Below are 23,305 nucleotides of genomic sequence, written 5' to 3'. Positions count from 1 at the left end.
GCCAATGGTATACATGAGACAGTCTTAACACGACTCATTCGCCACCGGCAAAATAGACCACAGAGCTCCTACTGTGAGAAGGCATCCTCTTTAACTTTGTTCTGCTACCATTGAGACTAATGCCGTATGCAAACAAGCACTGCAACTTTGTGGCTTGCTATGAATAAAGAAAAAGCCATAAAGATAAAAATACTACATTTATAAGAGGCAGCTCTCTCTCTAAAAGCACATGGGGAGAAAGTGATGAAGGTAGGTTTTACTGACTAACACAGCTAATGCCTTCGCCTGCTCTCTTCCCTGCTCCCTCTTTTTGTTTGTTTGTTTGTTTGTTTGTTTGTTTGAGACAGGATCTCTTCATGTAACCCTGGAACTAGCTATGTAGAGCAGGCTAGCCTTGAACACACAGAGATCTTCCAGTCTGAGTTCTCAGCCTCCTTATAATCCTTTATTTGCAACTCAGTATTAAAGATGCATTCCATACTTGTTTGAAAAGTATCTGGTGCTAAGAGTATCACTTCAAGGAGAGATACTGATAGATATTGATAATCTACAGAAGAAATCCCTGAGATGCGCTCCTAAAATGATACAGTCTAGAAATGATACAGTCCAGTCTAAGGGTCTTGATTGAGTTTGTTTTCACTACAGGTTAAAGAATTAAAATGTGACTGGGCGGTGGTAGCGCACACCTTTAATCCCAGCACTCCGGAGGCAGAGGCAGGCAGATCTCTGAATTCAAGGCCAGCCTGGTAACACAGAGAGTTCCAGGACAGGCTCCAAAGCTACACAGAGAAACCACATCTCAAAAAACAAAACAAAAACAACAAAAAATAACTAAAATGTGGCACAGGCCTTTAATCCCAACACTGGGGGTTGGGAGCACAGAGGCAGGCAGATCTCTGAGTTTGAGGCCAGCCAGGAGTTCCAAGACAGCCAGTGCTGTTACACAGAGAAACCCTGTCTCAGAAAATAAATAAATAAATAAATAAATAAATAAATAAATAAATAAATAGATTAATGAATTAATCAATTAATTAATGAATAAATGAATGAATGAAAGGAAGGAAAAAGGAAGGGAAGGAAAGAAAGAAGGAAATAAAATACAATTAAAAAGGAGAGAGACAGAGAATTAAAAGGCAAAGTACAAGAAGTAGCAGCAGAATTAGCAGTTGAAAGGCGTTTATTGGGAGCGAGGAAACACACACATGCAGCACACACAGAGAGAAAAAGACCCTCTTGCAAAGCAGAACAGGTACTAGGGAAGCTGAAAAATCCCGTGTCCTCTTAGGCCTGGGGTTTTAAAGCCTCTCTTGAGTCTTCCTCCCTCGGGTTGGTCAGTTTGAAGACAGACTTAATGGCTGGTGACTGATCCCACACGGTTGCGTGATGTGTCCTGATCAGGCCTTGAACTTAACTGTACCAGTCCATCCGCAGGTAGGAGACCTGCTGGTAGGAGACAAAAGCTGCCAGCTGAGGACGAAGCTGGCTATCTTGGAAAATCGCCACAGTCCTTCTCCCTATCTGTCTGCCTACTCAGGAGTCTAACTCCTGTCTCTCAATACTAACAAATCAAAAAGGTAGCCTAGGTGTGGCGCAATGAAACCCAGAGCTTCGTGCATGCCACGCACGTGCTGTCAGCAGAAGACACCCAGGTTCAGACAGACGACAAAAGATCAGGCTAGGAGGCGTGAGCACACTGCTTTTTGGAAAATGAGTAAACACTTCTCAAGTCTGGGGTACGCTTTTTGCATGAAAAGTTAGCACAGAACGGAAAACACGGAGGCAAGTGTAGCAGTCCAAGAGGAAAGACTATCGCTTGGCTGCCAGCAGGAACCGCCGCCAGAATACCAGGGCCATGAGCTTGGCGAAGCCCGCCCACTACCTACGCCCCGCCCAGCGCGCAAAGCACCGTGGGACTTGTAGTCTCTCTCCCACCCACTCCTAGGAGGCGGCGAGACCCCGGTGTACGTAGACGAACCTTTCTTCCCAAAGCAGTTTCCCTTTCCTCCCTTTCCGCAAAAGGCCTAGTAGGGAAAGTTTGAAAATTCCCGCGGAGTCGGCGCCGGAGGCCGGAACCCTCGCGAGAAGTCCGGGCCCCGCAGCGCGATCTGCGCTCGGCTCCCCGCCCTGGCCGCGATCCTTCCCTCCTCGGCGGAGAGGCGGTGTGTGGGGTTCGGGCAGCGCGCCCGGGGTAGTGCGCAGAGCGCGGCCCGCGCAGCGCCAGCCCAGTAAGTCGAGTCGCCGGCGGGGAGGACGCGGCGCGGGCAGCGGCCGAGTTCGAAGCCGGGATTGGGCGGCCCGGGCGAGAAGGCGCTCCCCGGGGGGCCTGCGGGGGGTGGTGGGGGCCGGCGAGCCGCTGAGCGAGCAGCGGCTTCCGCGGGCGGCGGGCGGCGGGCGCGCGCGCCGGGCCGCGTCTCCCGGGAGATGCTGTGACGGACCCGCACGGAAGCAGCAGGCGCCCGCCGCGGCCCTCGGCGGCCTGGCCCGCGGGGCTCAGGTAGGGTGGGGAAGCGGCAGGCCCGCGCGCGCCGAGGGCGGGGCGGACGGGGCGGCGAGGCCGGGGCCTAGGCCGGGCGGCTCCTTCGCCTCTCCGCGCGGGGAAGCGGCGTCCGCGAGCCGCGACCGGTGCGGCTCGTTCCAGCGCTCGGGCGTTAGTTACATAACCCCGGAGGCGAGCGCTGGCACATGGCGGCAGAGTCGCATCTCCGCGCTCCTCTCCCGCGCCCGGGGGCGGGATCTCGGCCACCCGGGGCGGGCCTGACTCGAGACCCCGACCCGTCGTGGTGTAACGGGGCGATGGAGACCTTTGTGGGGCGTCCCCCGCGGGCAGCGGCGGGCGCTCTGGGTCGCTCCTCCGTTGGCGTGGGCTCCACATGGTCCTGTGCTTGGCTCGGGTGAGTCCTGAAAGTTTCACTCGGCGGTGGCCGGGTGGTGCGGGCCACCGGAGTGAATGGACCTGGTACGGGACATTGGAGATAACCGTGTCAAGAACTTGGTCTGCCAGGTTTAGGGGGGCCTTTGGGCGACTTTCTGGGGAGTCGGTTATATTTGCTTTTAGGATTGATAGGTAGACCTGGTCTGCTTGAGACAGGTGGTTTTTGTTGACTTTGTGGAACGGTTCTTTTTGGTACGGTGGAGAATCGCGTTCAGGTCCTCACACATGCCAGGCAAGCGTGGGATCGGTTGATTTTTTTTGGGGGGGGGGATTCCCAAAACGAATGGCATTCATTCTAGAGATGTGTTGTTACAGGAAAGTGAGCGTTATTATTTTTGTTTATTTTTGATGCCAGTGATGCAAGTTACCACCTGGCGCATGTTAAGCACGCGCTCCACCACCGATCAACACTCCAAGCCGCTGTCTTTTGTTTTTGCTTTTTGTTTTGTTTTAATAGACAGTTGGAGACATATTTCAAAGAACGTGGGTTCTTTAGAAGAAAACATAATTTGGTTTTTGATATCCTAAAGGATCCGTGGGCTTTAAGAAGTCTCTTTGCTGAGCTTTAACTGTCAGCTTCTTGAAAGACAGAGTTGTTGGGGTGAGTTTACTTACTTCATGTGGCCATGACATGCTATGTGAAGACCGTATTCCGTGATTTATTTTGTACTTTTGGTGGTTCTGGGGATTGAATCTATGGCCTCACACTGTTAGGCGCGTGAACTACCTTGAGCTACTCTTTTTACTTTTTTTTTTTTTCCTCTTTTTAGAGACCGTTATCACTTTGTAGCCCAGGCAGTCCTTGAATTGGCACTCCCCTTGCATCAACCCGGGGAATAGTTTGGGATTACAGGTGTGAGGCTCATAGTAACTTAGTATTAAAATGTTACCAATTGTAAGGCAACCTAATTGTTTTGTAAACATTTAAAGTTGGGCCGTAGATCTCCACTCAAAACATTTCCTTTTTAGAGCCTAACTTTATAAGATTTACAGAGACTCCAAGAATGAAGTGTTCTTCAGGTTAGTTTAAAGATCTCTGTAGCATGGCTATTCCATCCAGCCTCATTTCATGGCTTTTCTATTGCAGTTATACAGAATCAGCGCCACTCTTGGACTCACATTCTTGAAAAGGTGTTTGATGTCTTGAGGCTCATCTTCAGTTTGGCATGCCAGCTTACCTTTTTAAATTCTCACATTTCAAATCCTGCCCCTAACTACCACCTTTCATCTGTGCTTTTTTTTTTTTTTTTCTTAATCTCAGTTTGTTTCTAGGATTTCAATCTCTGTTGTAGCATTTTATTCCTGTGTCTGATATTGTGATTATGAATGCCGTCTTCTAGAATGTAAACTTCTGGAGGTCAGAATGTAGATCGCTGCCCTTGGATTCTACTTTACCCAGCACAGTGTTGTTTGTTTGTTTGTTTGTTTGTTTGAGACAGGGTTTCTCTGTGTAGTTTTGGTGCCTGTACTGGATCTCTGTAGACCAGGCTGGCCTGGAACTCACAGAGATCCTCTCTTACCTTTGCCTTCCAAGTGCTGGGACTAAAGGCGTGCACCACCATATGTGGCTTAAAATTCCATCTTAAAATTTATTGTGGCATTGTGTGATGGCAAACACCCTTAATCCCAGTGCTCAGGAGGCAGAAGGAGGAGGATATCTGAGAGTTTGAGTCCAGTTTGTTTTACAAAGCAGTTCTGCTTCAGGTTAGATTCTAATCCAACCTGCCCAGTCTTTTCCCCTGTTATTCCTTCCTGTTGTGAGTCTTGAGATTCCTGGATCTTGACTGTGTATCCATCTAGTGTACTTTCCCTCTCTACATTACACTTAGTCTTGCTCTCTCTTTCAAGTGATTTTTTTTTTTAACCTGCTTCTTTACCTTTTGGACACTGAGGCTATTGCTGAAGCACCGACTTTGTATCCGAATTACTATTCTGATGGCATAGGCTTGCATTCAACTCTGTTAGCTCTGAGCTTTATTTTAGCTAAGGTCTTTCAGTACATCCCTAACTGGTCTAGAACTGACCATGTAGACCAGACTGGCCTGGAAGTTGTGGCTATCTTCCTCCTTTTGCCTCCCAAATACCAAAATTATAGGTCTGTGACACCATGTCTAGCCTGAGGGAGTCTGCCTCTTTGGAACTCAGAGTGCATTAAACAAGATAGGGTCACCAGGACTAGATTTGATAGTTAGTATTCAAGACCGGAGCCAGCTTGTCTCTCAGAATTCCTGTTGTCCTTCCTCCCTCTCTTTCCTCTCTGTCCTCTCTGCTTTTCATCTCATCATTCAGAAAGATGCTTTTATATTGAACCAGAACTTTAGGTTTTATTTTATGTGTATGGGTGTTTTGCCTGTGTATATGCATACATGCATACCTGGTGCCTGTGGAGGGCAGGAGAAGGTATTGGGTCTCCTGGAACTGGAGTTATGTTGGTGGTTGTGAGCCACCATGTGGGTATTGAGAACCAAACCTGTGGCTTCCTCCAAAAGCAGCAAGTGTTTTTAACTACTGAACTATCTCTCAGCCCTACTTTTTGGTTATTTACAACAGAAGTCATGAAGGGACTTTAGTTTTGTATAAGAAATTAAAGATAATTTAGATTTTTTTTTTCTATCTACTAAAAGGTATCAGATTCAATTTTTGAGTTTACTGGGGAGTCTGGACATTGTAGTTTTTCTTTCTTTACCAAAAAATCAGCTTTGTGAGGGTTGAAGATGTTTGTTCAGAGGTACTGGGTTCAATTCCCAGTATACAAAAAGGAAGAGGAAAAAAGTGTGGAAAAGAGATAGCTCCTAAACTGGGGTAGCCCCTTGTTTCCCTGTATCTGCTGTTGCGCTCTGAAAGTCGGGCAGTAAGGTGAGTTACACTGTAGGAGTTTTCACAGAATGTGGAAATCAAGGTTATCCTCAGGACTTCGGGCTTCGTGAATATCTCCCTAAGGCTGCTTGAAAGAAATATTTTCTTAGGAAATATATTTTTGTAGGCAAGACTATGGTAGACCCATATGTACACACTTACTTTACTTTATTTTCTTTTGTATGTGGCTTGCTTTCCCTCACAATCATCTGACTAGAATAATGAAGTGTACTGGTCAATAGAACAAATAACCATACTAATTTTGCTTTTAAAAAAATATTTACAGTGGAAGTATGCAAGACTTAACAGCTCAAGTGACGAGTGATCTCCTGCATTTCCCGGAAGTGACTATTGAAGCTCTTGGAGAAGATGAGATAACATTAGAGTCCGTGCTTCGTGGAAAGTTTGCTGCAGGTAAATATCATTGCTGGAGATTCACTAATCTGGGACTAGAGTTCAGTGATAAAACATTTGCTGCCTGCCCCTACTCACAGTCCTAGATTTAGTTTCCATTACACCTCATGGATGTGCACACCTATGCACACATGCACACACATGCACAGATGCAGAGGGGTCTCGACAGTTAAGAGCACTTGCTGCTTAGTCATGGGGACTGGAGCTATGATGTTAGGCCACTCATAAACCAATAATTTCAGCTTCGAGAGGTCTAACACTCTTGACCTCCACAGGCAATCTCATATTCTCACAGAGAGACAAACACACCTACACATAAGTACAATAAAATAAATCTTTTTTTTTTAAAAAGTTTACAATTTAGTTTTAAAATAAGTATATATTAGTTTCTACTAGCTTGTAATATAAATGTGTATATATAATAATTTCTATAAAAACCAACTTAGAATATTCTTATATAATACCTATAACTAATGTTTGTAAAACTATATGCTTTGGAACATATTACCAGTAAATTTATAGGGTGGTGGATTCTAATTGTTTTCCTTATGGGGGTGGGGAGATAACTCGGTAAAGTGCTTACTGTAAGCATGAAGACCTGAGTTCTAAATCTGCAGCACATGTAAAAGCAGGGTGTAGTGGAACATGTCTAACCCCAGCATTGCTATGAGGAAAGAGGTCATCTGAAAGGCCTTGCTCCCCAGCCATTGTTGTCAAAATGGGGAGCTCCAAGTTGAGTGTAAGCCACACAAATAAGATGTGTCTTCTTACACTGAGATACCCAGAGTTAACCCCTGGTCTCCATGAGCAATTGCAACTGCACACGTCTATCCATGCCTAGCTATACACCTTTAACCCCATTGCTGTGTGGGGCGGATCACTGGGGCTTGATGTCTGCCATCCTATTCCGAGTTTAGTGAGAGACCTTGTCTCAAGGGAATGAAGCAAGATACCCAATACCTTCCACACTCATTGGTACGTGCATGTGCCTATACTTACACAGAAGAACCCTCCTTTTCTTATCTGGGAAGAAATTAAAAGTTCTAAAAAACATTTCCCTGCAAAAAGTTAGAATGCTTATTAGAAACTCTTAGGTTTTTTAGTTTTTATTATAAACTTATTTAGGAAGCTCTTAATTTAGTATTGTTAGCATGCCTTAAATCTTAGGAGTCCACCTGCATCTGGCCTTCCAGGGGGCAAGGCCATATTGGATTCTTTTTGTTTGTTAGTTTGTTTTGTTTTTTGAGACAGGGTTTCTCTGTATAGTTTTGGTGCCTGTCCTGGTTCTCACTCTGTAGACCAGGCTGGCCTCGAACTCACAGAGATCCTCCTGGCTCTGCCTCCCGAGTGCTGGGGTTAAAGGCGTGCACACCACCGCCCAGCTGTTAAAAGAATGGGAAGAGGGTCCCTTTCTTTTTTTCTTTTTCTTTTCTTTTATTTTATGTGTGTTGGTGTCCTGCATGTATATCTGTGTATGGAATGTTGTATCCCTTGGAACTGGAGTTACAGACAGTTCCAGGAGAGCTGGCACTGGCAGACAGTTGTGAGCTGCCTTGTGGGTACTGAGAATTGAACCTGGGTCCTCTTGAAGAACAGCCAGTGCTCTTCACCTCTGAGCTGTCTCTCCAGCCTCCATATTGGATTCCTAACATAGGCACATTTTCTTCTCTTAAGTGGTAGAAGAAATGGCAAAGGAAACAGAACTAATTAAACATCCAAAATCGAAAGGGATATACCAGCCACCTGACATTGTAGTATTGTTCATTTCTTGAAGAGACTGTGTGTCAAAATGTAATAGATATACATATATTTCAAATGTTACAAAATAATACTAGATTCAGATTAGAAGATAATTGGTCATTCATGAATCTCTAAAATTTCTGCTGAGGAGAATTATATACATGTATTTATTTTGGGTTTTGGGGGGCGTGTCATGTGTGCCATGGTAAGCACATGGAGGTCAGATGGAAGCTTTTTGGAGTAGTCCTGTTAATCCACAATATGGATCTCAGGGATCGAATTCAAGTTTTCAGGCCTTTCACACAGAGCCATCTCACCAGCCTGAAAATTCTCTTTTTAAAAAGCCATTTTTGCTGGGCAGTGGTGGCACATGCCTTTAATCCCAGCATTTGGGAGGCAGAGGCAGGTGGATCTCTGAGTTTGAGGCCAGCCTGGTCTACAGAGTGAGTTCCAGGACAGCCAGGGCTATACAAAGAAGCTCTGTCTCAAAACAAAACAAAAACCCATTTTCAGTGGTGTTATCAAAAAACTTCGAGTCTTTTTTACTATGGAATGTCTAATTAACACACAGCTAGTTACAATTTAAAGATTATGTTTTTGAGTGTTTTAGCTGCATGTATGCATGTGTACCAGGTGGATACAGGGTCCTCAGAAGTCACAATTTGCAGGTGACTCTGTTGTCAGTTCTGGTCAGAGTCTCGCTAGCAGGAGGGGTCCCATAACTCTTTTAAGTTGAAGCTTTCCCAGCTGTGTGTTTATTTTCTGGGTCTCATGAGCCTGCCTCTCCTGGGGGTAGGGTTTTCATTAGGAGAAAATTGTTAGGCATCAGTAGTGGGCATTTCCATGGTAGTGAAAAATGGCCTTCATTCACCTGGTTACTCGTGTGAAAATGTCATAGCTGTTTGGTTTGGGTTTGTTCTTCCTTTGAGACAAGGTCTCACTATGTAGCTCCCTTTTTGGTCTATCTCTTAAATGCTGGGATTATAAGCATGCACCACCATATCCAGTTTAGAGTCTGTTCTTAATTCTTTTTATTCTTCATATCTACCCATCAATAAGCAAATCCTATTCTGTCTGTAAGATGAAACTGTAATTCATTCTTTTCACAACCACCAGCTAGTATGTCATTTCACTATATCTATTCTGTTTTCTTGTTCATATTTTGCTTAGTGGATGAGTAACATTAAACAAATTAGATATTTACTTGTAACTTTAGAGACAGAAGTATGCACTTTGAATAGGATTAGGAGACAAAGAGAGGATTCTGATACTTTCTGTTAAACTATAGTATCCTATCTTCTAAGCTTATAAACGCTAAGATTACCACAGCTCATGTTTTGTAGTTCTTATTGCCACTAAGTGTTGGGTTTTCCAGGGTGTGCCACAATATCTGGTCTTGGGATCTACTTGTATATACTTGTGTTAACTTTGTAACTATGTGACTTCAGATAAGTTAAAATGCATTAAGCTTTAGGTTATTTTATGTTCTATTGAGCTGTGATAAGGAGTAAATAAAACAATGAATTTGGGCACCATTATCATCTCTTTACTGCATGATTTTACTGCTATGGTTGCTCTTTATTTATATTTTTATTTTTAAGGATTGCTGTGCTCTATAAATGCTTTGTTTCCAATTCAGGAGGATTTGTAATCTTTGTGTAATAAAGTTAAGTATTCATATATAAAAGAGCTAACTACTAGATTTGTTATGTTGCAGTGGTATTACAATAAACAGTCATTTTGCTTCCTTTATTTTCCTCCATAGGGAAAAATGGACTGGCATACTTAGCTTGTGGTCCACAACTTGAAGTTGTAAACTCTCTAACAGGAGAGCGGTTGTCTGCGTATAGATTCAGTGGAGTAAATGAACAATCTCCTGTAGTCCTTGCTGTGAAAGAATTCTCTTGGCATAAGAGAACTGGATTGTTAATAGGATTGGAAGAAGCCGACGGGAGCGTTCTGTGTCTTTATGACCTTGGTATATCAAGAGTGGTCAAAGCAGTTGTTCTTCCTGGAAGGGTATGTACTATTTAAGTTACCTTGATAGTTTTGCTTTCTAAGCAGAAAGCTTACAAGATGTGTTTACCTTAAAAACTCATTGAACTGTAGACTTAGGATTAATGTGTTTTCATGTAATTATCGCCTTCAATATAAAATTAAAAATGTACATTATCACATGCTCATGTGGAGGTCAGAGGGCAACTTGTGGGACTCAGCCCTCTTCTTATCTTTTTGTGGGTTCCAGGCATCAGATTCAGGCTGTCGGGTTTGTATCATTGGGTCTCAAGTAGCTTTACTATCTGAGCCATTTTACTGGCCCCTTCAAAAACTTTAAGATGACCAGGATGGTGTAACACACATTTAATCCTCACTTGGGAGGCAGAGACAGATGAGTCTCTTGAGTTCAAGGCAAGCCTCATGTATGTATATATAGTAAGTTCCAGGTAAGCTAGGGCTACACAATGAGACCCTATGTTCATAAAATAAAACAACATTAAAAAAAGATGACTATAACTAATTCAGGAAATCTGTACCCCTCTCTTAAAAGATTTTGAAATTTAATGTGTTATGGGTATTTTACATACATGTATGTCTGTACTATGTGCATGCAATAACCATAGAGGCTAGAAGAGGGCATTGAATCTGCTGTTAGCCATCAGTTGGGTACTGGGAATTGACCCCTGAACCTCTGGAAGAGCAGCCATTGTTGTTAATCACTGAGCCATTTCTTCGGCCCTGGTTTCACCCCCTTTGGTAGAAAATGCAGCAAACATCTTGTCTGGGGAGGTGTGCACATTGGCTCTTTTGCTGTTATTTGTCTTAGTCACTGTTCTATTGCTGTGAAGATACATTGACCAAGGAAACTCTTAGAAAAGAACACATTTAATGGGGGGGGGGGGGCTTGCTAACAGTTTCAGAGGCTTAATCCATTATAATCACGGCAGGGAGCATGGTGTCAGGCAGGTAGGCATGGTGGAGAAGTATCTGAGAGCTACATACAAGCCACCACAGAAGGGTAAACTAAAATTTTATGGAATGACTACCATTCGATAATTCTAAAGTGGTTGCTTAAGAGTTCTAAAATAAAATAGTATAGGTTTAAGTTGTATGCTTAACAATTTTATAATTTTTAAATTTGTGTTCCAAGCTTCAATTTCTTCTTGAAACAGATAATTACATATAGTTAATTAAAAGAGTATATAAACATTAAATGAGCCAGTTAGCAAATAACTAGCAGCACTAGACTAAGCTATCAGTAAACATCAGGGTTGGTTTGTTTTTTAGTTTTTTTTTTTTTTTTTTTTTTTTTTTAGTTTTTTAGTTTTTTAGACAGGGTTTCTCTGTGTAACAGCCCTAGCTGTCCTGGAATTTGCTTTGTAGACCAGGCTGGCCTATAACTCACTGAGATCCGCCTGCCTCTGCCTTCCTGGTACTGGGATTAAAGGTGTGCACTGCTGCTGCTGCCGCCGCCGCCGCCGCCGCCGCCGCCGCCGCCGCCGCCGCCGCCGCCGCCGCCGCCGCCACCACCACCCAGCTTAATTTTTATTTTTTAATATGTTGCAATAATAGCATAATTTTGTGGTATATCTGAGAATTTCAGTATGTTTACTTAGATTCATAAATGTCATATAGTTATGATTCTAAGTTTGTTCCAGTTACTGACCTGTGGAGACTCACAGAGGTTTCCTAGTGAGAACTTATCTCAGGGTCCAAGAATCTGGGCTTGCTTTACCCAACAGGGCTGCATAAGGGGATGATTTGGCCATGGGCGTGGTTACCAGGTGTTTGGAAGGGTCTATACTTGGCTGTGCAGTGTACTTTGATCTAGCAAGGGAGAGGTCTTTTGCCCTGCCCCTTGGCATTCTTATAAAAAAGCCCTTTTGAATAAACGGAAAAGTCTGTAGGGTGTTGACCCAGGTCCTCCCGAAACTATTCTGTGTTTCTGTCTTTCTCCTCTTCATCTTATATTTTCTTATCCCTCTCTCCTCCTCATAGGAATCCTTTAAAAGGTGGGAGCTGGCCTCCTACACTAACCTGCCTTAATATCAAATCTTAATTGTTGTACAGTTTGTTGTATTTTCTCACTTTAGAAAAGCTAATCACGCAGGGCACTGGTGGTGCACGCCTTTAATCCCAGCACTTGGGAGGCAGAGGCAGGCGGATCTCTGAGTTCGAGGCCAGCCTGGTCTCCAAAGTGAGTTCCAGGAAAGGCGCAAAGCTACACAGAGAAACCCAGTCTCGAAAAACCAAAAAGAAAAAAAAAAGAAAGAAAAGAAAAGCTAATCACATATTCTGGTTCCTAGGTAACAGCTATTGAACCTATAATTAATCATGGAGGAGCCAGCGCAAGTACTCAGCATTTACATCCAAGTCTTCGATGGCTTTTTGGAGTGGCAGCTGTGGTAACTGATGTTGGACAGATCCTTCTTATTGACCTGTGTTTGGATGACTTGTCATGCAGTCAAAACGAAGTAGAGGCCTCAGGTAATTTAGTTATTCTTCACTGGGGGGGCGAGGGGGGGAGGGGTGAGCATTTCAATGTCCTTGTGTAATGGGATTTTCTCTTTGTAACCCTGGCTGTTCTGGAACTTGCCCTATAGACCAGGCTGGCCTCAAGCTTAGAGTTCTCTGCCTCCTGAGTGCTATGATTAAATGTATGTGCCATCACTGTCCGGCTATGGATTGTTTTTCAAATGACCAGTTGTTTTCATTTAGAAAATTCTTTTATTATGTGTACCTGGGTACTGTAGTCCTCTTAGATGAGTCACTTTGTTTTACTGTTGGTATGGTAAATAGACTTTGAAAATAGAGACTTGGTTAGATGAAGCAGCAGGATTCTGAATTCAGGGTAGCATGGACTCTGTAAAGCTCCAGGCCAGCTCAGCCTATTTAATGAGACTTTCTCAAGAAAATGAAAAGAAGAAATGGCAAAAGGCTATTAATTAGTTTCCATACATGTACTAATAAGATCTATTTATTTATTTATTTTGGTTTTTCGAGACAAGGTTTCTCTGTGTAGCTTTTGGGACCTGTGCAGTGTGCTTTGATCTAGCAAGGGGGAGGCTGCCTCCAGCTCACAGAGGTCTGTCTGCCTCCCAAGGGCTGGGATTAAAGGCGTGTGCCACCACTGCCCAGCTAAGTTCTATTTTTCACATTTTTGTTTGTTTTGTTTTTTGAGACAGGGTTTCTCTGTGTAGCTTTGGAGCCTGTCTTGGATCTCACTTTGTAGCCCAGGCTGGCCTTGAACTCACAGAGATCTGCCTGGCTCTGCCTCCTGAGTGCTGGGATTAAAGGCGTGCGCCATGACCACCTAGCTTAAGTTTCGCCTGCATATTCTCATGCCTGTGGAGATCAGAAGATGACATTAGGCACTCTGAGAACTGGAGTTGTGTACATGTGTGGAGAGGTCAGGAACATCTTTGTGGATTCAGTTATCTTCATCTTGTCTTTATTGTAAAATATTTTATTTTTTGTGCATGTATGTGTATGTATGAGGGGACATGTGTGCCATGGTGTACATGTGAAGGTCAGAGGACAACTTGTAGGATTTGGTTCTCCTGCCGTGTGGGTCTCAGGAATTGAACTCAGGCCATTGGTCTTAGTGGCAGATGTCTTTTATCAGGTGAGCCATCTCGACAAGCCCCAGTGTTCACCTTCCGTGGAGTCTGGGAATTGAACTTTCCTGGCCCTTCCTTAGTTTCTTAATCTTGCTTGTCTTTTTTTCTTTAGACCTTGAAGTTGTAACTGGCATCCCAGCTGAGGTACCACACATCAGAGAGAGTGTGATGAGAGAAGGACGCCACCTGTGCTTCCAGTTGGTCAGCCCGTCAGGAACAGCCGTCTCGACTCTGAGTTACATTAGCAGGACGAACCAGCTCGCTGTGGGCTTCTCTGATGGCTATTTAGCACTTTGGAATATGAAAAGCATGAAAAGAGAGTAAGTACAATTCCTTTTCTCTTAGTTATGATGGATTGTTTCTTTTAAAATATATTATTTTAAAATTAGTATGAGAAAAATGACAATAGTTTTATTATTGAACTAAGTCATAGTTTGATAAGAAAATTAGCTAGCATGTGAGTTTAGGTTAGTACTTTCAGAGTTTCTAGTGTCTCAGAAGATCAAGATTGGAGGCCAGAGTGGACAGCAAAGCAAAGGTCCGGGCAACCCTGGACTTTCTTAGTGTACCCTGGCTCAGAGAGAAGAAAGAGAAAAGGGTATTCCAGTAATTGTGATGACCCATTTGCTGGGTGAGATGACTATGGATAAAATACGTATATAGCATGAATTCTTTGAGAACTCTGGTTGCCTGTAATAGATTAAAGCACCAGTTTAAGTGTGCTTGGTGTTTTATGTTGTCAAAATTTCCCTTAAATATAATTTAATTGAAACTTGTTTGGGGGTAAAACAGCATATAATATTGAAGAGGAGGCAGCAAATTAAACACTAGATTTTAGTTTTTTTTTTTTTTTTTTGGTTTTTTCGAGACAGGGTTTCTCTGTGTGGCTTTGCGCCTTTCCTGGAACTCACTTGGTAGCCCAGGCTGTCCTCGAACTCACAGAGATCCACCTGGCTCTGCCTCCCGAGTGCTGGGATTAAAGGCGTGCGCCACCACCGCCCGGCTAGATTTTAGTTTTTAGTTAAGAGATATATCAATGCCTATTGGACATTTACATTTTCAGTTTATTTCTTTACCCTTTATTGTTACTTTTTTTAAAAAAAATTTTATCCCCAGGTATGTTGGTGTGTCTCCTTGGGTATTTTATCTTGTAGGCTTTTCCTCTCTGTTCAAGTTCTCTGCTTTTAAATTGTGCCTAAAACAGCATCTTGAAAATGTTGCATTTACAACATTGTTTTCTCTAACATTTATTTTGGGGCTTGTTATGCTTTTTAAGCTGTTTATGAAAATGCTTCAGTTTCTAACTTTTTTGTCCCTAATTTTTAAAGTGTGTGTGTGTGTGTGTGTGTGTGTGTGCGCGCGCGCGCGCGTGTGTGTGTGTGTGTGTGTGTGTGTGTGTGTGTGTGTGTGTGTGCGCGCGCGCACGCGCATATGACTGTTAGGACAACTTGCAGGAGTCTCTTCTCTCCTTACACCATGTAGATCCCAGGGATTGACTTCAGGCTGTCAGTCTTCATAACATATGCTTTATAAGGCTGAGCCATCTCATAACCCCTCATCTACTATTTTTATAGTAGAAAATTGACTTCAACCCAAAGGGCAGCTAGGCATGGAAGTGCCATTGTGCCTCTAGCACTGAGGAAGGAGATGGAGGCAGGAGGATCAGGAGTTCTAGCTTCAGCTACCTAGCAAATCTGTGACGTGAGACTCTGAAGAAGCAAAGGAGCAAATAACAATGATTATAAAATAAAATTCCCAGTGGTTAAGTTGGAATATTGTGGCAGTTTATCTGTCTCTTGTACTCTTTGAGGAATGATACAGTATGGTGTGTATTCATGTGACTCAAAAGCTAGTTGTCACAGAAGTAGATGCATGTGATTTAGCAGTCGTCATCCCTGGTCTGCCTGGAGTGCTAGCTAGCATGGCATGGTCTTATCCTCCCTTGTGTGTTCTTGAAGGTAAGATGACTTAGGTCCCCCAAATCATTTGAATATAGGTAAATGTATAAAAAGTGTCTTTTTAACTCAGTTTTTACAAGAGGTGCTTCTCCCCCCCCCCCCCGAGATAAAATTTTAACTTAAAAATAAGCAATATATTATTTTGTTGTTTTAGATATTATACACAGTTAGAAGGTGGAAGGGTTCCTGTCTATGCGGTTGTTTTTCAAGAACCTGAGAATGATCCTCGTAATTGCTGTTACTTATGGGCTGTTCAGTCCACACAAGATAGGTTAGTATGCCTGTGGTTTTTAAAATACATGTCATTAAGACTGAGGGTGTAGTAGTAAAGGAGTCAGACTGGAACGGTTTGTTTGTTCTGGAAAGTTTGAATTATGTTACCACTGCCAGGTGTTGTGATGGCACCACACCTCGTGCTGTGTATGCATTGTACCCGAGTCCTTGGGTGCCTTGCTTCATGTCCTTGTTGTAAAGCCCTCTTTCTTGGGTGGGGCTTGGTCATCATGGGTAAGAGTACGGAGGAAAAAAGAACACATCTCTGAAGGGATGTGCTCTGTAGCTGCCATGGGATGATTCTGTTCATACTCTGATTGGCCAAGACTTGCAAAGGAAGGTAGGAAATGCAATTGATATTTTTAGGCAACCGTATCTATAACTAAAATATACTTACTGAAAGAGGAATAGCTGGGAAAGAATACTGGGTAAAAAATGGTAGACTGCCACATATTGCATTAATTACAGTTTGTACAAACAAGAAAATAATCTGTTCTATATAATTGCAGTTTGTCACATGTAAAAAATGGGGAAGATGAGTCAAACTCCATATTTTAGTGTCTTGGGTAATTTTTCTTTCAGTGAAGGGGATGTTTTGAGTTTGCATCTGCTTCAGCTGGCCTTTGGAGATAGAAAATGCTTGGCATCAGGGCAAATCTTATATGAGGTAAGTGGTTAATGAAATGTTACCATTTTGGGGTTTTTGTTTTGTTTTCTGTTTTACATTCTTTGCTTTATCGTACTGAAGTTTCTTACTCAAAATTGTTCATCACATGATAGAAGAAATATTAGGTTAGTGAGCACAAGCTTCCTCATACTTTACACCTGCTCTAGATTCTTCCGGGTATCCCCCCCAATAGAGAGATTTGTGTTTGTGACCTAACTGTAATACCCAGGAGAAATGTTCCTAACTTAGTTCTAACATACCAAACAAAATATGCTAGGGAGCCACTCAGGGTATATACGTCAGAATACTCAGATGACTGCTTATTTTTCTAACCAAATTTCTAAAATTAAAAAAGAGGAATGTTACTAATAGCTACATTTCCAACTCTAGAACAGGCTTTCAGAATTTAGTGTTTAGCGATCTAGGTGGGTTTTAGGGTATCTATGAAAGCTAATGATTATACATTTTCCTGGGGAACATCTCAGCCTTTTGTTAGCTCTTAAGGGAATCTGATTAAGAAAGAATTCTAAGCCTTTAATCCCAGCACCAAGAAGAGGCAGGAAGATCTCTGTGACCTCAAGGCCAGCCTAGTCTACATAGTGAGTTCTGGGGTAGCCAGAGCTACATAGTGATTTCCTGTCTCAAGGGAAAAAAAAGGAAAAAAAAAAAGAGGAAGGAGGGTTGTTAAAAACTGTTCTTGTTTATTGAGCAAAAGTTTCTTTTTTAATTGAGAATTAATATTCAATCTTTTGAGGCAAGACAAGTTCTAGGACAGCCAGGGCTACGTAGAGAGACCTTGTCTCAAAATGGAAAAAATAAATAAATAAATAAAACCGTATCCTTAAGAATTTATATGAGAACACTGAAATTGATTGGCTGATCTAGGGTATTTTATGCTCTAGCTTCTAGTGCATGAGTGCTCCCATGGTTTAATCAACTTTACAACAGTATTGGTGATTGTTTTTGAGAGTGTAAATCTAACTTAGTATTTGCATTTATAGTTGTGTATATAATTTTATAGCCTTTGGAGTGATTAGTTCTGTTAATGCTTTTGTGTGGAAAAACTTTTAAGCATGGAAATACTTAATTTTAGAGCACTTTTACTTAGATGATGTTAAAATTTGTGCTTATTTTATGTTGCAGGGATTAGAATACTGCGAAGAAAGATACACACTGGATCTAGCGGGTGGCATGTTCCCCTTAAGGGGACAGACTAGTAATACTAAACTGTTGGGATGCCAGAGTATAGAAAGATTCCCATCTCATGGTGACAGGGAAGAAAGTATGAGAGAAGGTTGGTTCAAAGCACTCTTAACTATTCTGTGTGATGACTTATGACTTAGACAGGTTTCTAGAACTTATATTTCTGACAATGGCAAATTAAGGTTCTGATTACATCGGTTTTTTAGGCTTTCAGATCTTTCATGTTTTCTGGATTGCTATACAGAACTGAAGAATGAAAGATCCATGTGTTTGACTCTAATTCAACACAAAGATGGTCTCCTTTTTAATTAGTATTTCTGAGTCCTGCTTCTCCTTGTGTAGATGAGATGATACTCTATTCCTTTTACTAGAACTACAGCAGAATGTCACAGTCCCTTCAGTTCTGGAGATGCCTCAGGCAGGGCCTTTGGCTGTTCATGTATCTAGATCCTGTATTTTAGTGAGTTCATTCATCCCAGAGATGTCCTGTGTGAACCTGTTTCCACATCCAAATGCATACGTCAGAAACTTAACACGCCGCCGTCTCTCTTCTTCATCTCTGTCTACATCTTCCTTCCTCTTGGAGTTGCCATTAGTGGTATCTGAGGTTTTTACTTTTCTCTTCTGTTGAGGCTCCTTCTGGTGCTGGTCCATTGCCACAGTCTAGGTATTGGTTTTGCCTTTACCATATGGCTAGACCTGTCTTTCTCAACTAAGTTCCTCTAAAGAACTCAGTACTTAAGGACATCCATTTTGAGCTGGGCGGTGGTGGTGCACGCCTTTAATCCCAGCACTTGGAAGGTAGAGCCAGGCGGATCTCTGTGAGTTCGAGTTCGAGGCCAGCCTAGTCTACAGAGTGAGCTCCAGAACAGGCACCAAAACAAGACAGAGAAACCCTGTCTTGAAAAACCAAAAAGAAAAAAAGAAAAAAAAAATATCTATTTTGAGTATTGGATTAACTTTTGTGGTAGCTCTGTTCCATCCTTGGTGGAATTTTCTTTGAAATCACTTTGTATTTTCTACTTTGGTGTCTCTAAAGTCACTGAAGTATTAACTGAAGCAAAGAGCCTTCCTAATAGCTACAGAGGAACATCAGGGCATAAGTGAGACTCACATGATAGAAAGGTTTTTGATAAGTCTATTGAAAAATGAATTAAATGTTACTGTGATTCTGTTGTGGTTGTACTTTTAGATTCTTTATTCTGTTTCTGAAAAATTGTTGGTTTTTTTTGTTTGTTTGTTTGCAGCGCTATCCCCTGACACTAGTGTTTCTGTCTTCACCTGGCAAGTGAACATATATGGGCAGGGAAAGCCTTCTGTGTACTTAGGACTTTTTGACATAAATCGGTGGTATCATGCCCAGATGCCAGATTCATTAAGGTATGGTTACTGTCTTTTCTCATCCCTCTCCCTCAGATATTGTTATACATCACTGATCAGTGTCTCAATACCTTTTAACTTTTCTTTTAGATCAGGAGAATCTCTACACAATTGCTCTTACTTTGCGTTGTGGTCACTGGATTCAGTTGTAAGTAGGACTTCCCCACATCACATCCTGGACATACTAGTCCATGAGAGAAGTTTGAATCGAGGGGTTTCTCCTTCATATCCGCCTCCAGAGCAGTTTTTTAACCCAAGTACTTTTAATTTTGGTATGTATTTTCATGATACTTTGAGGGAAATAATGTGTAAATGAAGTTGTCAGTTGTATGTTGGTTTAGTGTCTATGGTGTCTTCTGTTCATATCTCACTAGCATTTAACTTAGATAACTTCTTTAATACACATGTTTACATGTACATGAGAAATTTAGTATGTGTTTGTAAGTTAATACTATTTCAAATCTTTTAGAATATGTCAGTTAATAAGTTGCTAATAAAGTTTGTCACTGTATCAGAAGAAAATATTTGAAGAGGTTTACTTAAGAATTCATTCTTGCTGGGTGTGGTGGCACATGCCTTTAATCCCAGCACAGGCAGAGGTAGGAGGAGCTCTTGAGAGTTTAAGGCCAGCCTCATTTACATAGAGTTCCAGGTTGGCTAGGAATACACAGTGATGAGACCTGGTCCGTAGGTTGGTTGGTCGGTTGGTCAATCAACGGCCAGCCTGCCTGCCTGTCTGTCTCTGTCTCTGTCTGTCTGTCTGTCTGTCTATCTATCTATCTATCTATCAATCTATCATCTATCGTGTCTGGGCGGTGGTGGTGCATGCCTTTAATCCCAGCACTTGGGAGGCAGAGGCAGATGGATCTCTGTGAGTTCGAGGCCAGCCTGGTCTACAGAGTGAGTTCCAGGAAAGGCTCCAAAGCTACACAGAGAAACTCTGTCTCAAAAAACAAAAAATAAAACAAAAAAAACAAACAAAAAAAAAAGAGGATGGTGATTTATTCTATATAATAATTTGGTTACCTACAGTAAACATTTAATTTGAATTTTAAAATCTTTTTTTCTTTTTAAGATGCCACTTGTTTGTTAAACTCTGGAGTTATTCATGTAACTTGTGCTGGATTTCAGAAGGAGGTATGTGTATGAATTAACATGCAGAGTGTGTGGTATTAAGCTGAAGTTGCATATTAAAATGCACATGATTTCATGTATTTAAACTTTCATGGCATTTGTATAATAGTTTCTGCTAGGTTTATGAGTTTAGTGTCTTAATACCTTAGTTTTAATGACAGTTTGCTAGAAGAGGCATTGAAGTGCTTTAGGGGCTTTGTGTGAATGTTATCTACTTGAATGCCAAGTAAGTGAATAGGCCTTATCGCATCTGGGTGGTTGCTTAGGAGACAGGGTCTCACAGTGTTTTGATGGCTGTTCTGGAGCTCACAGGTTCATCTGTTCTGCCTCCAAGTGCTGGGGATAAAGACTACACCCCAACTGTGGCTCATCCTTTGTGTGGTGGTGACCTGGAGAGGGTTTCTCCCTAGTGTTTCTCAGAAATCATACCAAGCTGACATCAGAATGATGCAAAAATAGTTTCTGGGTAATGTGATGTTCAGATGTAGTAGTCAGCCACATGTAAAAATAATTACTGTGACTTAACTGCCTGAGTGATACTACTCACGGTAAAGAAACATTTCTTGAGACTCTGTAAAACCCCTTATGATCCTACAGTTTAGTCAGTCTTCTGTTATTTCCATAGGTGTTTTTAAGTGTTACTCAAATATTAACTAAAGTATTTCTTAGATTGGATTGGAATTGATTATTGGTTGATGTTGGACTAATTTCTCTATTACAGACTTTGACATTTTTAAAGAAATCAGGACCGTCTCTCAATGAAGTCATTCCTGATAGTTATAATCGATGTCTTGTTGCTGGCCTTCTCTCACCAAGACTTATTGACATTCAGCCTTCCAGTTTAAGTCAAGTGAGATACTTAACTATATTCTTTCTTTCTTTTGAATTGCATGTTCTCTATTGCAATCTAAATTATAAATCTATTACATGTTTTTTGCAAAAGTGGATAATATGGTACTATCATTATGTATCCTCATGCTGTTGATCATGCTCGGGATTTGGCCTCCAAGTCACCTAACATGGCTAGAGAAATGGCTAGCAGTTAAGAGTACTTGTTGCTCTTACAGAGGACCCAGGTTCAGTTCTCAGGATCCATATGGTGGCTTACAACTATCTGTAACAACAGTTCCAGGGGACCTGATGCCTTCTTTTGACTGCTGCAGGCATCATGCATGCACACATGGTGCATATCTATACATGTAGGCAAAACACCTTTTTTAAAAAAAAAATAGTCACACATAGAGGTGGGCCTGTCAGTGTAAGCATGTATCCTAGTTATTGAGGCAGCAAGATCACAAGTTTAAAGTCAGGCTGGGCCACAGAATGTCTTCAAGGCTTGCTTTTCCAATTTAGTGAGACTCTATTTTAAAATAAAAAGAGGCTGGGCGGTGGTGGCGCACGCCTTTAATCCCAGCACTCAGGAGGCAGAGCCAGGCGGATCTTTGTCCGTTCAAAGCCAGCCTGGTCTACAGAGCAAGATCCAGGAAAGGCACAAAACGACACAGGGAAACCCTGTCTCAAATAAATAAATAAATAAATAAATAAATAAATAAATAAATAAATAAATAAATAAATAAATAAATAAATAAATAAATAAATAAATAAATAAATAAATAGAGGACTAAATGAATAAATAAATAAATAAAAAGAGGACTGAGGATATATATAGCTCAGTGGTAGAGTGCTTGCCTAACATGCCCTGGGCTCCAGTTTCAGTCCCAATACCATCAATAAAAGTAAAAACAAACAGCTTAGGATTCCCTTCACTGTCTAGTTAGCTTCGTCAAACATGCCCTGCAAGTCTTCTGAGTGAGATTTCCCACCTCCTTACTGAGGCCGGTTATTACTGTCATTTGCTTTTCTCAGTGGTTTGTCCACTTTGGCCTCAAACTTGTGATCCTTCTACTGCAGCCTCCTGAGTGAGTGCTGGGATTCTAGGCATGTGATTTATGGTCTCTCCGCCTTTAGCCAAACTAGGGAGTCCTAACTTTTCCAGCCTTTGACTGCTTGTTATTTCAATCTGTCTTTGTCTTGAACACGGTTTAGGAAGAACAGTTAGAAGCTGTATTGTCAGCAGCAGTTCAGACAAGTTCCCTGGGACTCTTGACTGGCTCCATCAGAACATGGATAACAGAAGGTAACAGTTGGACTTTATTTTTAAAATTACAGTTTGTAGTTTCACTTTTTGGCTAAACTTTTTTTATGAGATAATTATAAATTCACATAAACTAGTATGACATAATAGAGTGAATCTCTATGCTTTATAACAGTTTTCTCCCGAGTGAGTAATGCAATCTAGCAAACCTCTTGTACAGTATCACATCCAAGATTCTGAGCATTGCCCTCCTTGTCTACCTCCTTGCCTGGTGCCTGAGCACTAATCTGCTCACTGCTGCTACAATTTTTGTCATTTCTCATAGTCTGAGTCATGTGCTGTATAACTTTTATATACTTTTTGCAGTCTGCCAAATTCCCTGGAGATACATTTACAGTGTAGTGTGTATTTCTTTTACTCTTTACATGTGTATATGTACACTTGCATACGTGTACTCCGCCCCATATTGTTCTGTTGTAAACCAGTTTGAAAGAAAGCATCCTGTTTCTTACTCATTTCAATTTTATTTAACTAAAAACAAATGATGCTTACCTATAAAAACCTTGTGATTACAGAATGAAGATTAACAACAATTGAGAACTTAGCAATGTTTCAGAAATGTTTTATAGCTAGAGAGATTTGGAAGAATACAGCATCTTTTGTGTTTTTTAGTTTTGGGGGGGGTTTGTTTCTAGACAGGGTACTTCTGGGTAGCCCTAGCTGTCCTGGAACTTACTCTGTAGACCAGGCTAATCTCAAACTCAGATTTGAATACTTCTGACTCTGATTTAAATACTTCTGCCTCCTTAGTGCTGGAATTAAAGGCATGTACCTCCATGCCTAGCATGTTTTAAGTCTTTTAATATTCCTTAATCTGATGAAATTTCTAAATGAATTTCTTTTGGTTTTTTGAGACAGGGTTTCTCTGTGTAGCTTTGTGTCTTTCCTGGATCTCGCTCTGTAGCCCAGGCTGGCTTCGAACTCACAAAGATCCGCCTGCTTCTGCCTCCCAAGTGCTGGGATTAAAGGCATGCA

General features: G+C 41.8%; 2 protein-coding genes across 8 annotated transcripts in view; one reads left to right on the top strand and one right to left on the bottom strand.

Moving 5' to 3' along the window:
• Positions 1-1,262: 1,262 nt before the first annotated feature.
• Positions 1,263-2,684, bottom strand: LOC121821365 (uncharacterized). Its single transcript, XM_076547163.1, has 3 exons — positions 2,662-2,684; positions 1,976-2,476; positions 1,263-1,443 (listed from the first exon to the last, which is right to left on the bottom strand). Exons 1-3 carry the CDS (start codon positions 2,682-2,684, stop codon positions 1,395-1,397), a joined length of 573 nt encoding a protein of 190 aa, XP_076403278.1. The 3' UTR covers positions 1,263-1,394.
• Positions 2,092-23,305, top strand: part of Ahctf1 (AT-hook containing transcription factor 1) — a 55,134-nt gene continuing 33,920 nt past the window's right edge. For 2 of the 7 annotated variants that reach the window (XM_076548053.1, XM_006974201.4), the window contains exons 1-13: positions 2,092-2,225; positions 6,075-6,202; positions 9,708-9,961; positions 12,247-12,427; positions 13,673-13,880; positions 15,673-15,789; positions 16,374-16,458; positions 17,602-17,752; positions 18,909-19,041; positions 19,132-19,313; positions 20,117-20,178; positions 20,897-21,025; positions 22,222-22,312. In XM_076548053.1, coding sequence (XP_076404168.1) covers positions 6,082-6,202; positions 9,708-9,961; positions 12,247-12,427; positions 13,673-13,880; positions 15,673-15,789; positions 16,374-16,458; positions 17,602-17,752; positions 18,909-19,041; positions 19,132-19,313; positions 20,117-20,178; positions 20,897-21,025; positions 22,222-22,312 — 1,714 coding nt within the window. In that variant the 5' untranslated portion in view covers positions 2,092-2,225; positions 6,075-6,081. Of the gene's footprint in view, positions 2,226-2,363; positions 2,495-2,527; positions 2,892-3,389; positions 3,534-6,074; positions 6,203-9,707; positions 9,962-12,246; positions 12,428-13,672; positions 13,881-15,672; positions 15,790-16,373; positions 16,459-17,601; positions 17,753-18,908; positions 19,042-19,131; positions 19,314-20,116; positions 20,179-20,896; positions 21,026-22,221; positions 22,313-23,305 lie in introns of those variants that run through there. The other 5 variants (XM_076548054.1, XM_076548050.1, XM_015993010.3 and 2 more) reach the window with 3 other exon arrangements.

Source organism: Peromyscus maniculatus, chromosome 11, assembly GCF_049852395.1.
Source record: "Peromyscus maniculatus bairdii isolate BWxNUB_F1_BW_parent chromosome 11, HU_Pman_BW_mat_3.1, whole genome shotgun sequence".
Taxonomy (NCBI): Eukaryota; Metazoa; Chordata; class Mammalia; order Rodentia; family Cricetidae; genus Peromyscus; species Peromyscus maniculatus.
Note: the sequence above shows the minus strand (reverse complement) of the source record. Positions and strands in the feature narration are given on the sequence as shown.